The sequence below is a fragment of the Ambystoma mexicanum genome, chromosome 3p, assembly GCF_040938575.1.
Source record: "Ambystoma mexicanum isolate Mex_15411 chromosome 3p, UKY_AmexF1_1, whole genome shotgun sequence".
In the NCBI taxonomy this organism is placed as follows: domain Eukaryota; kingdom Metazoa; phylum Chordata; class Amphibia; order Caudata; family Ambystomatidae; genus Ambystoma; species Ambystoma mexicanum.
This window is the reverse complement of record NC_090925.1, coordinates 73201602-73215154: the sequence shown is the minus strand read 5'-3', so window position 1 is coordinate 73215154 and position 13553 is coordinate 73201602. Positions and strand designations below refer to the sequence as shown.

General features: G+C 45.8%; 1 protein-coding gene across 1 annotated transcript; it reads left to right on the top strand.

Annotated features, from left to right (window-relative positions):
• Window positions 1-215: 215 nt before the first annotated feature.
• LOC138579756 (olfactory receptor 1G1-like) lies at window positions 216-1142 on the top strand. Its single transcript, XM_069649990.1, has one exon. The coding sequence runs from the start codon at window positions 216-218 to the stop codon at window positions 1140-1142; it is 927 nt and encodes a 308-aa protein (XP_069506091.1).
• Window positions 1143-13553: the final 12411 nt, after the last annotated feature.

Below are 13553 nucleotides of genomic sequence, written 5' to 3'. Positions count from 1 at the left end.
CATTCTATTTCTTTACTCAATCTACGTGACCTATAATAGGAGGTCTATAAAACTCCCACTTAGTGGCCTATGATAAAGACATGTGTGTAATTGCATGATTAATGTGCCATGTCTTTGACAATGTGACAATTCAACATTTCTTCTCTTTTATTTCTTTTTAGCTAATCCTTTACATGAAAGAAAGAAGCAGCAATTGGCCAATGGGAGAACGGAATATGACGTCTGGTGGGGACTTTATTCTTTTGGGGTTCACTGATCTTCCAGACATACGGGCTCCCCTACTTGCTGGATTTCTCATTATTTACCTAGTAACCATTGGAGGAAACATTCTCGTCATGTCAGTTATTTACTGTGACTCGCATCTGCAGACTCCGATGTATTTCTTCCTCACCAACCTGTCTTTTATCGATATCAGTTCAATATCTGTGACATTCCCAAAAATGCTAGCCAGCTTCTACTTACAGAGCACACATATCACTCTCCGGGTGTGCCTGGTGCAGTTGTACTTTTTCTTCTTCCTGTTTGCAACAGAAATCTTCCTTTTGACTCTCATGGCTTATGATCGATATGTTGCCATCTGCTATCCCTTGCATTACACAATGATCATGAATAAATCTGTTACTTTTCGATTGGCAGCTGGAGCCTGGCTTTTTGGCTTAACAGAACCATTATTTCACACTATCTCAATAACCACATTTTCCTTTTGCAAGACACATGAAATCAACCACTTCTTCTGTGACTTCACAGCCCTGATGAAGCTCTCCTGTACCAGCACCCAGACTACAGAAATCATGACTTTCATCACTGGTGTCATTGTGGGGATTTTCTCCTGGGTTTTAATTATCACATCGTATGTCAAAATCATCTTGGCCCTCTTGAGAATCCAGTCAGTGATGGGGAGACACAAGGCCTTTTCAACATGTACCTCTCATCTTACCATAGTGATACTGTTCTACGGAAGCATCATGTTTGTTTATATGCGCCCAGCCTCTTCATACTCTGATATGCAGAGTAAAATATCTTCTTTAGTCTATGTTGCCCTAATCCCAATGTGTAACCCCATCATTTACACTCTTAAGAACAAAGAGTTTAAAGATGCGCTGAAAAGGAAGATATTATGTTTGAAATCTCGATCAGAATGAACCGTTAAACATTAATCTGGGGTCGCTAGATACTAATGCTGTGTACGGCTTGTTGCAGAAATAGGACTTTGAGTCACAGCTCCTCCCTAGGGGATGCCTACATTTACCCGGTAGGGCTTACTAAGTGAATGCTTGCTTGAGGGATTCGATTTAGAGTTGCTTCCTGGATTTGATTTGGCTTTCTTCAGTTCCCCATGTCAATGAAATATTAGTCCAACATGTGCCTGTGGTACTGCAGCCTAATCTCTTAGTTTTTAGGCCAACCATGTTAAGCCTTTTTCAGACAGTGGCAATGAGGACTCTTGGTGGATCTTAGTATTTGATGTACTTGCTGAGATAAGTGGAGTCAATGCTGAGGAATGAATGGTGCATAATCCTGAGGATTTTGTATTTAATTTCTTTCCCCTCCAGCAACTGATGCCATATTCTCAGTGCCGGGGCAATGTGGTAACTAGGTTCCAGCCTCAAGACCAGCCCTGCTACCTGTTCTGTATCAGAAGAGTTGGTAAATTAGTGGTTTTCATAGGCTCTGGGAAAAGGCACCGGTCAATAATCAATGCTAGCCCAAAATGTGTTCTGTTAAGAAAAGGGTGACCTTGCTTGTGCAGTTTAAAGTGGTAGTCACTTTTCTAACATGGGTCTTGAATCTCACGGTTGAAGAAATGTTTGTCATTGAAGGTGATACCTAGTTTATTTGCATCTGCGATTGGGGAATGGGGGATCTAATGTGGATGACCAGTCAAAGGGGGTTTAGGGTGATCTCTGAAAAGGGAGTTGATAGAAAAGAGCCTGATCTCACGTGTGGATGTCCTCTTTGCAGGAAGTAAGTGTTTCATTTTACGGTAACTCCATAAAAGCCCAGTGAGTCTTGTAGTCTAGCTAGCAAGATCTAATTGTACACTGTATCAAAAGATGCTATAAAGTCAAGAAGCCAAAATGGCTGTGATGCTTTTGCACAGAGAAGGAAATGGGTAAACAGAGCATATTCTGTGATTCTAGAGGCCTTCCCCTCACTGGAGCTTCAGGTTAGTGCTTAAGAAATTTGGAAACAAACATGGTATAGGAAAGAGAAGAACTATGCCTTAAACTGACAAATAGATAAATCACCAAAATACTTTAGTAACCACAAACACTCATGTTGACATATTGCCTTGACCCTATGAGAACTATTGTGCCGGGAACATGCTCTCAGAAGAAGTGCACAAAGCCCTATCTGGAGCTTTGATGCCATGGCTGAGGGTCGGGGGACTGATACAGTCTGAGCCCCAAATCAGGTTCTGATTACTCCAAGTGCTGAGAAGATTCTGGGTGGCATTTTTGTGGTTCAGTCTCCTCCTGAATCTGAAAAAGGTTTGTATACCTTTTGACTGCCTGTATTTTCATTAATGAGTAAGGGTGTGTGGATGAGTAAGTCATAAAGGTAGGGCTGTAGATGGATCCTCTTTGGATGGAGATGTCCCAAGGGAAGGGCAGGCATATTTAAGAAGACATGTGTAGATGATGTGAGGGCAACGGGTGATAATGTGCTTCTGGTGTGTCAAAGCAGAGGAAATGCCAGTTAGATTTCTGTATTGGGATGTGAAGCTAGACATTGGGAACAGGTAAACTTTCCTGACATTATCATCAGAATAATGGGTGGAACGGTTTACATCTTGGGAGAAAATTGACTTTGCTTATCTGTTGAGTTGATGTGTGTAATTGCATGATTAATGTGCCATGTCTTTGACAATGTGACAATTCAACATTTCTTCTCTTTTATTTCTTTTTAGCTAATCCTTTACATGAAAGAAAGAAGCAGCGAAATGTATTAGAGGGGTAGACGTCTCCTGATGTTTTTGGCATGAGGAAGAGGATGTAACCCATTTCCACTTTTACCCACATGCCCAGCAATCCCCTTCTTCAAAACCATACTCATGTCTTTCCCTATATATTAACTCTGGGCCTCAAGGAGGGGCTTTGACTGTGCTAGCCTCATCATCATTACTTCTGCAAGGGTGTCACTTAAGGTAAAGATTTGTAAATAGGTGGCACCCTCCATGGGCGCTTGGGCATCCCGCGGCTGTTTGGACTCACAGAGAGAGCCAAGATGTTCGCCACAGAGGTGATTGATTTTATTAAGATTAAGAGACCATGAATCAGACACTGTTCACTGAATATGTGAACATATTCTAATAACTGCTTTCTTTGGTCCTTTGTCCTCTCATTTTTACATCACTATACACACTTATCAACAACTGTTATGTTGATTTCATAATCATTGGGTTTAGTTCCTACACTTTAATGTACGTGTGATTATTTGATAGGCAAAAGATAATAGACGGTTGTTAGTCAGAAGTATTATCATTTTGCATAGGATTGCACTCAGTAGTATCATTACCCATTACAAACATTGCCTTCTGCTTAGTTGCTCCATATATATGTACATTGAGAGCCCTGATGAAGAGAAAGATTTTCTATTGGTGGTCAGGGGGCCCATAATGGTGTCACTGTGGCCCTCTGACAAATCAAATGTACAGTGTGGATTGGATTGGGGATCTGTGGTGGCCATCCCCTGGATAAGATGGTAACAGATCGTGACCATTAGGAAATTGTCAGTTGAGGTTGCTTAGAGAGGTCCAGGCCATGATTCAGGCAACAAGAGACAATGGCCATGGCACAGCCAAGGCAGTGGCCATCACTGGTGAGTTTGGAGGTCCTTGGATATGGCCAAAGTCCCTGCCCCAGCCAATGTGATTACATACCATGGGCTGGCTCCAGTATGATTTACATTTGGGGGTTAACAGGTTTAATTGGTTGGTCTGGAGAGCCGCGGTGAGCATTTGGCTCGACTGGCTGCATGGTAAAATGACCACTGCCCATGGCCACAGGTGTGTTGGGTGAGCCCACACAATAACCAAATGCCATTTCACGATTACAAGAAGCAATAGCCACGATTTAACGTCTTGAAAGAGCCATAGCATGCCTTGCTCTGGGGATTGTAGATGAGTTAAGGGGATATGAGGCATGGACACTATTGGCTAGTGGGATGCAGAGGCATAGCCAAAGCTGCTAATAGAAAGTAAACAAAAATGAGCTGGTACAACTCACTGTGGTGGCCATTGGTTGCTGACTGTTTTCTTTCATCCAATCAGGGATCGGTAGGCTTCAGCGGCCCTCTCAGCAAGACCCACTGGCTGGAACTGGTTTCTTTCATCTGCTTCTAACTGGGAGGGAGGTCCTGTTTCCACCCTCCTGGCCATCTGCTCTTCTCCTGCACATGTGGAGTTTGTGCTTGGCTGCTGACCATTCCATTAGGTAGGTGCACTGTCTGTGCATTACTGCACCTCCTGGGGAATTAGTAAACCTGAGAAATCAAAATTGGAAAAAAAGAAAAAGAAAAAAAGACAAAATTTGCATTATATTATTGGAAAGGACTGTTTTATTTGGCATTTTCATCGTGCAGCCATTTTTTGAGCTTTTTAATACCTGGAGCTACCTTGCTATTTTGAAAGCACACGTTTTTTCCTACTATTGCTGCTTATTTGACTGTTTTTGGCCCTTCCAAGATCGCTGCTGTGGTTTTCTTTGTTGTGTAGGCAGGCTGTGCTGAACCACCTCTCCCTGTGCTGCACTCACATTGGTTGCTCTGTGTTTTCTTCAATCCAATCAGGGACCGGCAGGCTTCAGCCGGCCCTCTCAGCAAAGGCCCACTTCCAGACCCCTGTCTGCTCCCTGTCCACTTCCGAAGCGCTAATTGGGGTTCTCCCTGCGCCTTAACCACAATGATGCTGCCACCTCACTCCTCTAAGAAATCCGTCTGCCTTGACTTTGCCACCTCCAGAACTATGGGTTAGTTCCCTCCTTATGGACCCACTTCTACTGCCTTTGACTATCACTGTTCTTTCTGCTTGTTACTCCCATGTTGTCATCCTGCTGCACAGTGTTTCCTAAAACCCTTTGCTAACATACGATTCCAAGATTGAAAAAGTCAAATCTTGCTGTTGTTACGCTCACCTGGTTCCCGCAGGGGTGTCGGGCTGAACTGGACTGCCGCAGTCTCCGCCAGCGTGATGCGTGCGTAGTGCCGAGATGACTGACTGGACTGGCCTGCCTAACTTCGTCGGCTTGATCCGTAGAAGAAGTCTACTGGAAATGGGGAAAGGGAATTAGCCACCTGTGGATTTAAGGGATGGAATCTCACTCACTAACGCCTCTGATGTTCCCTTTCACGAATCTCACCTTATGGATTTGAATGATGAGCCCTCCAACCTGCGACGAACGCAGGGGCGCGTTTATGACTAGTTACTTCACTTGCTCGAAGGTATTGGAAGAGTTCGAGATCAATCCTGACTCCAAGTAAGTATAGAGTTCTGAAGAGTTCAAAATGTCTGATAATCACTCTTGTCCAATCCTTACTTCTGTTCTGCAGTTTGGACCCAAAAGAGGTTGTCTGCGGCGGTCGAAAGTGTCCAGGTAAGAGTCTGTGTTACCCACCACTGTCCGGTGGATAAGACCAAGGTTTAACTCGCTGCCTTCTTCCTTCCTTCAGGTGCAGCGTAAGAAGATTTGGCGTGTTGATGAATAATACCACCGGCGGTAAAATCAGGTAAGCATATGGCGGCTAAAGAGATTGTCTCTCTCTGTTCTCTCTGCTCACCTTGTTGTTTCTTTTCCCCCTTAGGTGCCGGGATTCGGCGATGTAAAGATGGAGACAGTGCCGGATCGAAGAGATGCTGCGTGGAATGGTGAGTAGGGCGTGGCGCTGCTGCTGGCGATGCAACGCGTTTAAAACAAAGTCTGTCCCCAGGTTTGAAGATGCGATGAATCTGGAATCAGGTAAGAAATCAGGTAATATTGTTGTAATGTTCTTGTTCTAACCTTTCTCCTTCTTCCCTTCTTTCTAGGTGCTCCGGGTCCCAGGCGGGCATGGCAGAAGGCTGGATGCTGCTGCAGGCACGGTGAGCGTTACGCTGCACGATGCAGAATAACGCGAAGCCTGTGCTGCTCTTCGGGCGTGGTTTAAATAGCCTCCAAAGTAGTTCCAGGTAAGTATTCCTCCACAGCCACGCCTGAGTGACAAAATAGTCCCTAAGGTAAAGTAGTCCCTTCCAGGCCTCACATGGGCTTGGATCCCTTGCAGCATGGTCTGCATCAGGTAAGTTCAGGTAAGTTTCAACTTATGGCGCCAGGACTGATGTCTCATATGAACCTAGCACCAAAGGCGCCAGGACTGTGCCCAGATGGCCCCTAACAGGGGTTGCTGGGCCTTCACTAGGGAACGTGATGCCTGCTCCCGGGGCTGATGGACTTGGTCTGGATGCCTGAGGGTAGGCATCATGACAGCTGTGTTTGCTTTGCTCTAAAAAATTCAAATCTTGCTGTTTTTGCTTTGTGCTAAAAAGTCAAATCGTGCCTTTTTTGCTTTGTGCTAAAAAGTCAAATCTTCCTGTTTTTGCTTTGTGCTAAAAAGTCAAATCTTGTTGTTTTTGCTTTGTGCTAAAAAGACACATCTTGCTGTTTTTGCTTTGTTCTAAAAAGTCAAATCTTGCTGCCCTTTGTGAAATTCTCTGCATTTTGCTTGTATACTGTTTCTTCTGTGTAACTTGCAGGCCCAGTGACCTCACCACTCTCTTTTGTCCCACACCTACCTGTCTTAGCCCCCCAGTATCTCCATCCTCTCCTCATTTCCACCCCAATGGCACTTTCTGTTTCTCCTATCTTCTCCAACTGCTTCTCCATTGACTATCCTTCCCTTCTCACTAAGTCTGGTAGGAAGAAGTTCAAAAAGGATATCTTGGCCTCTAACCCTGGTCTTCCTATCGCCGACACCTACTCCAATGCTTCCGCCAGACAGACCCTTACCGACATCCTCTTTGTCGTTCCTTCGCCAGATCTATGGACTCCTCATATGGTCTCTGTGCTCTGCCCTATCTCCTCCTCTCCCATTAATGGTGGCACTTGCTGGGAAGTTCTCATGGCTTCCTTCGACTCCTCTAAAGCAATCATTAATGTCTACCTAAATGGCACTGTCATGGTCCAAGGCCCTCCAGCAAATCTCCTCCTCTTTGATAGGCGCTTCCCTCGCCTCATCAATTTCCTCTCATCTCCTGCTGTCCCCTCATCTTCTCCCTTGGCTACCTTGCCCTCTCTCTCCTCCTCCTCCTCTGCCCCTCCTAGGGCTCTTTCTCCTCCGCAGGGTGTACCTCTGATCTGTACCCCTCCCCGGAAGGTCTTTAAGGCTGGCAACCATCTTCATATTGCCACTCTCAACTCTCGCTCTGCTGTCAAACACTCCTCTGACATCTGCCACCTCCTTGAAGAACTAGACCTTGATGTCCTTGGTCTTACTGAGGCATGGTTCACGGCCAGCTCTGTCACAAGCTTTGACAATCTCCTCCATGATGGCTACAAGATCCTCTCAGCACCCAGATCCTCCCAGTCCGGTGGGGGGGGTTAGCCCTGATATTTCCTGAGTGGATTCCTGCCTCTGTTATTCCCACTCAGACCTACTCCTCTTTTGAATGCCTTGTCTGTAGTCTTTCTCTCTCGCCTACCCATTCTCATACTGTGGTTACCATCTACCGGCCTCCCGGTCAAATCACCGCATCTCTCTCCGAGTGGGCAGACCACTCCTCCCTCCTGGCCTCTACCACTCAACTCCTCCTCCTCGGTGACCTAAATATACATTTAGACTCTCCTTGCTCCTCCTCTGTACTCTTCCGTGACCTCTGCGATTCCCTCTCCATGTCCATCCTCCACTCTGGCCCGACTCACTCTGCAGGGCACACACTCAATGTCTTCATCTCCTCTGACCTCCCGCTCCCCATCCCTCTGACCACTCCTCTCTCCTGAAGCGATCACTCCCTCCTCTCATCTCATCTCTCCCTCTCATCCCCCCAAGCCAAGCCTACCCCAACACTGCCACCTACCTTCTCGGAGATCCAGCCCATGAAGCGTGTGTCAGTTGAGGCTTTTGCCACCACTTTCTCTCCCCCCCTCCACCTTTGGTTGTCTCACATCCTGACACAGCCCTGTCTCTGCTCTACTCTTCAATTTCCGATACGGTTGATGCTCTTGCCCCTGTCATGAGGATCCGTTTGAAGTCCAAAGCCAAGTGCAATTCATGGTATGACTCTGACCAAGCTACACTTAAATGTAAGTGTAGGGCAGCTGAGAGGAAATGGAGGCCTTCCTGTTCATCCTCTGACAAACTGGCCTGTTGCCTGCTACAAAGGCAATACTGACTCTCTGTCCTCACCAAGAAGGGAGTCCACATTCAAGCTCGTGTCTCTGCGGCATCTAACAACTCGGCCAAACTCTTTAAAATCTTTTAAACTCTTTTTAAACCCTGCTGCAGTCTCCACCCCTCCTGTTGCCTCCCAGGCTCTTTGCAATGCCCTTGCCTCTCACTTAATTTAAAAAACCCAGCACATCCTGTCCACCCTCTCCACCCACACCCCTCCTCTTCCCTCTGTGCTTGCTGACCCTCCGTTAGCCACTCTCCCACCATCCTTCTCATCCTTTCCTCTTTTCACCCCTGATGAGGTCGCTAGACAAGTCCGATCTATGAAAGCCTCTTCAAAGCAGGTTCATCCCTGTTCCTCTAAAACCATCAAGGAACAAATTGACACCCTTGCTCCGGCACTTGCTGATTTTTGCAACCACTCCTCTGCCTCTGGATCCTTCCCCTCCCCTCTGAAGCACTCCTTTGTGCATCCTCTTCTCAAGAAACCCACAGTTGATCCTTCTTGTCCAGCTAACTATTGCCCATTTTCCATTACTCCCTTTCTTGGCAAACTCGTGGAAAAGTTGGCCATCTCTCAGCGGAACCTTCATTCCAATTCTGTTGGCTGTCTCCATTACGACCAGTCTGGCTTTAGAGCTGCCAGAAGCACGGAAACTGCTCTCCTGAACATCTGTGAAGATCTGCTCTCCAACCTTGACTCTAACATTCCCTCTGTCCTCATCCTCCTCGATCTCTCTTCTGCCTTCGACATGGTCAACCATACCATCCTGCTCAACATCTCCATGTAAACCTGGGTATCACTGATCAGGCTCTGGCCTGGCTGACCTTTTTCCTCTCAGATCGGCCCTCCCAGGTCCAACTTGAGTCCTTCCTTTCATCTATCTTCCTCTCTACCTGTGGTGTTCCCCAGGGGTCTAACCTCTCGCCCTGGCTTTTCAACCAATACCTGGCAACTCTCGCCCACTGCATTGCCACTTTCTGCTCAAATTTCCAGTGCTACGCTGACGACACTCAACTCATTTTCGAGCTGCCCTCTGCCACCTCCTCTCCCGCTCTCATCTCTGATTGCCTAACTGCCATTCAAGATTGGTGTGCCGCCAATGATCTTTGTCTGAATGCCAGCAAGACGGAGATCCTCCTCATCGGCACACCTTCATCATCCTTTCCCCTCACTCTCTGGCTGGCCTCCCTTGGCCCTCCTCCTACCCCTCCTGCGAGGCTAAGAACCTCAGGGTCATCTTTTACTCCACCCTTTCCTTCTCCGCCCACATCTCTGAGGTCTCTAAAAAGTCACATTTCCGACTGCACCTCCTCAGAGGTACTCTGCCTTTCCTCTCCTTCCCCCAGAAGCTCATGGTATCCTAAAATCTGGTTCTCCCTAGCTTGGACTATTGTAACAGCCTCTTTCTAAATCTACCTGCCTCTACTCTCCGCCCTCTGCAACTAATCCAGAACAGGACTGCAAGTCTTGCCCCTGGCCTCAAACCCTAAGATTGCATCTCTCCAGCTCTGAAATCTCTCCACTGGCTCCCAGTGGATGCAAGGATTAAATTCAAAACCCTCTGCATTGTCCACAAGGCTTTCTGGGGCCTGGGTCCAAAATACCTTCAGCTATCCCTCCGCAAATACCTCCCCTCTCGAGCTCTTCGCTCCTCTACCTCCAACTCCCTCAGGGTCAGTCGTTTTTCAAACAAACAAGCTGGGGGTAGATCTCTGTCTTTGGCTGGGGCCTCCCTCTGGAGCAGCCTCCCTGCCACACTAAAACTTGAGGAGAACCATCTCCTGTTCCGGAAGCACCTCAAGACCTTCCTCTTTTCTTCTGCCTTCGCTCCCCCTCTCCCCTGCTGATATGTTCTCTCTTGGCACCCTGCACCTGGCCACCCTCTGTCCTTTGGGCCCAGGTAACTGCTCACCCTGCCACCCTCCCACACTGCCTCTGGGCCACCCCTTGCACTGGGGTCTGTATCTGTACTCATACAGCCCCCCTTTTTCTTCCTGCACTTATCAGACTTACCCTGTCTGCTGCCTTAAACCTAGCACTTGCAAATTGCTGGCTGCATTACCACTGTTTGTTGCCTTTATTATTTATTTATTGTTATTTATCTGTTTCTCCTCTGCTTCACACTTTCCCCTTCTCCCCCCTTCCATGCACTTTTCCCCTCCCCCTCTTCCATGCACTTGTGCGTTCTCAATGTCACTGGGCCTAGTAAGATTGCTGTTTTTTTTCTCCCCTGTTCCCGTCCATTGCCTTGTCGCGCTCTGAAACACTTGTGTACGAGCGCGATAGAAATAAAATATCAATATCAATTTGACCAGTGGTTCATGGCATTTTGTTATGAGGAAAGCCCTCAGACCGTCTTTACATGCCCCCAACCTTCCACCACCCTACATTACCATTAAAATTGAAGTAAAACTATACTTAGTCAGCACCCCCATCGAAAACAACACAAAGTATGCACTAAAACTGCTGGTGACCGAATGCAGTGAATCGGCCATGGTGAGTTGGGCAGATGCCGCACAGAATCAGCTCCCTGTTTGGGTTTTCATGTATGGGTCCATGGGTGAGCCTAAGGCTGAAAGCCAGGCTCTGAGTGCTTAGTGTCTTGGCTGAAGTCTATTCCACAGCTAAGGTGAGCAATAGGCATAATCAGAAGCTATTACATTAAAGTTACTTACCAAAACTCTGGCTACCGGTTCTCGTGATTGACTCCCAATCGATAGTGGGAAAATCTGCTTGTCAAACACTTGTTGATGGACTGGACTGGTTGATTGATTAGGTGGGTGGCCTATCAGTCTGATGGTCCAGGTTTTGATGGGGCGGATGTCTCATTGGGGTGAGGTTGGGTCAGAAGTTGGGTAGGAAGGGACGGTAGTTGGATGAGAGGAATGGAGAAGGGCTAACACCAACAATGTTTTCAGAACACCACCCAGGGCCATCTTAACATTTCTGGGGCCCGGGGCAAAGGCACCCTTTGGGCCCCCACAAAACCCATACCATCCTCCCACCCCCAGAAAACCCATGTCACCCATCCCCGCTGAAACCCATGCCCACCCCAAACCAAATGAAGGGATTACATACCTCAAGTCAAATTCAACAGCAATGTGTCTAGGCTTTAGATGGATTATCTAGTTGTTAATAAAAAATAAACATTAGACATATCTGTGTCCTGTTTCCCCAAGAGGATGCTACAGCAAAGAAATTTTCACTTTGTTTTTTTGAATGATATAATAATTTTGAAAGAAAATAAAGGTCAATTATTTTTAAGCAAGTATTATTTAATAAGATGATCACCTTTTGGAGATGGAATTACCTGCATCTTTTTATGTATTAACAAAAATGAAAACAGCCAGGCCTTTGCACATGGCAATTCTTCAAACTGTGTACATGCTAAAATGTGACAAATGTCATGCCGAGATTTCTTTTTTTTTATAAAGCATTACATTGATCAATGGGGGCCGATAATATGAAACATATATCTCAAAGAAAGCACACATTATAGTACAGTAAAGAAGAAATAAAGAGGGCAATTATAAGGGGGGCTTTGAGAAATGCTTACATCACTTCCCAATGCAAATTTTGCATAAACCATTAGAGGGGTGAGACCGAGAAATGTAGCAGCTATCATTTATCTGGAAATGCTGTTCTTGCTATCAAAAAATAATGGCGTGGAGTGCACAGTTCAGTGCTATTGAGCTGGTGAGACGCTGTGCAAGCTGCCCAGGATCCCCTTTTTTCTTCATTGCCGTTTCAGTGTTGTGCGTGTAAGCCACACCCACTTGCTTCTACGTGTCCATTTAAACAGCCTGCACGTGCACCCAAGCGCATGCTCATGTGGAGTGCACAGTTGGGTGCTGTTGAGTTAGGGAGACGCTGTACAAGCTGACCGGGATCTATTTTATCTTCATTGCGGTTTCAGTGTTGGTATGCAAATCATGAACTGTATTAACTTTAACTCATTTTTTTTTTTTGTTTTTATTATTGGTTGATTTGGTCGCGATCAATCGAGACCTTTCAACTTTAAAAGCAAGTGACAAATCATATATATACAAATTCACAACATTTTACATAAATGTAGTATATACAGAAAAAGGAAGAAAAAAAAATCAAGATTGTTATACAATATGCTTAATCATCACAATGAAGTTTTGGCTTTGCATACATTGGGATTTTGAGCTGTTGCAGGTAATTAATCACAGCATATCTTACGGCCTTTCTGTTGGTGTGGAGTAATAGGCCCCATAAGTGTTTTGAGGTCAGGATCTTTTGGGCCAGAAATAGGGGTTTAAAATGAGTACAGCGGGTTGATACTAGTCTATCACACTCAGTGCAGAGATGTTGAAGCGTTTCTGGATGCTGTTCACAGAATCGACAGGGCAAATAGCTGTTGACTCTGTCCCTGCGATTCAACACATCGTTGGTCAACCATAAATTTAGCCTGAATCTCAAGAAACCATTACGGTGACTTGAGTTAGGAGACCTCATCAAGTAGTCAGCGACTGTATTATAACATTTAAGTTCGAATGGGAAAACCTCAAAATTTTTATAGTTAGTACAGGCTAGGCGTGTATAAATCCAATCAGCCTCCCAGATTTTTGATCTCGCTTTATCTGGATTCTCTAGTAATAAGGCTGGATCTATCTGTGCTTTTCCTAGGATAGATTGGATTTTCTGCCGCCATGCTTTCGGAAAGGTGTCCATAGATCTTAGTAGATAGATGGATATGATATTGGTAATCCCTGTTGTGGTTTGATTTAAGAGACATTTGCGATATAAGGCACATAAATTCCACTTGTAGATTGCATGTAGTGAGATTAGCCCCACCTCATATTTTACAAGTGGCAATGGTTGTGAGGTTGGTAACTGTAAAATTTGTCTCCAAAACCGACCCTCCCTGGTGGCCCAGTAGGTGTATGACATGATGCAACGGGTCTCGGCACCATATAGGATGACTGGACCCACCTTTTGTTTATAGTACGTGAGGATCGGTAAAAGAGAGAATTTACAGTATCTCGCTTTAATGACTTTAGCTTGTGAGATGCACATTTGCAGTTTATGAAGCCCTTTTTTGTTATACTGATCAGGGGCACACAGATTAGAGATGACCACACCCAAATACACATAGACATTAGTAGCAATGATCTTGCTGTTTTGAAGAGGCCAATAATGCTGAGATATGCTTTGCCTC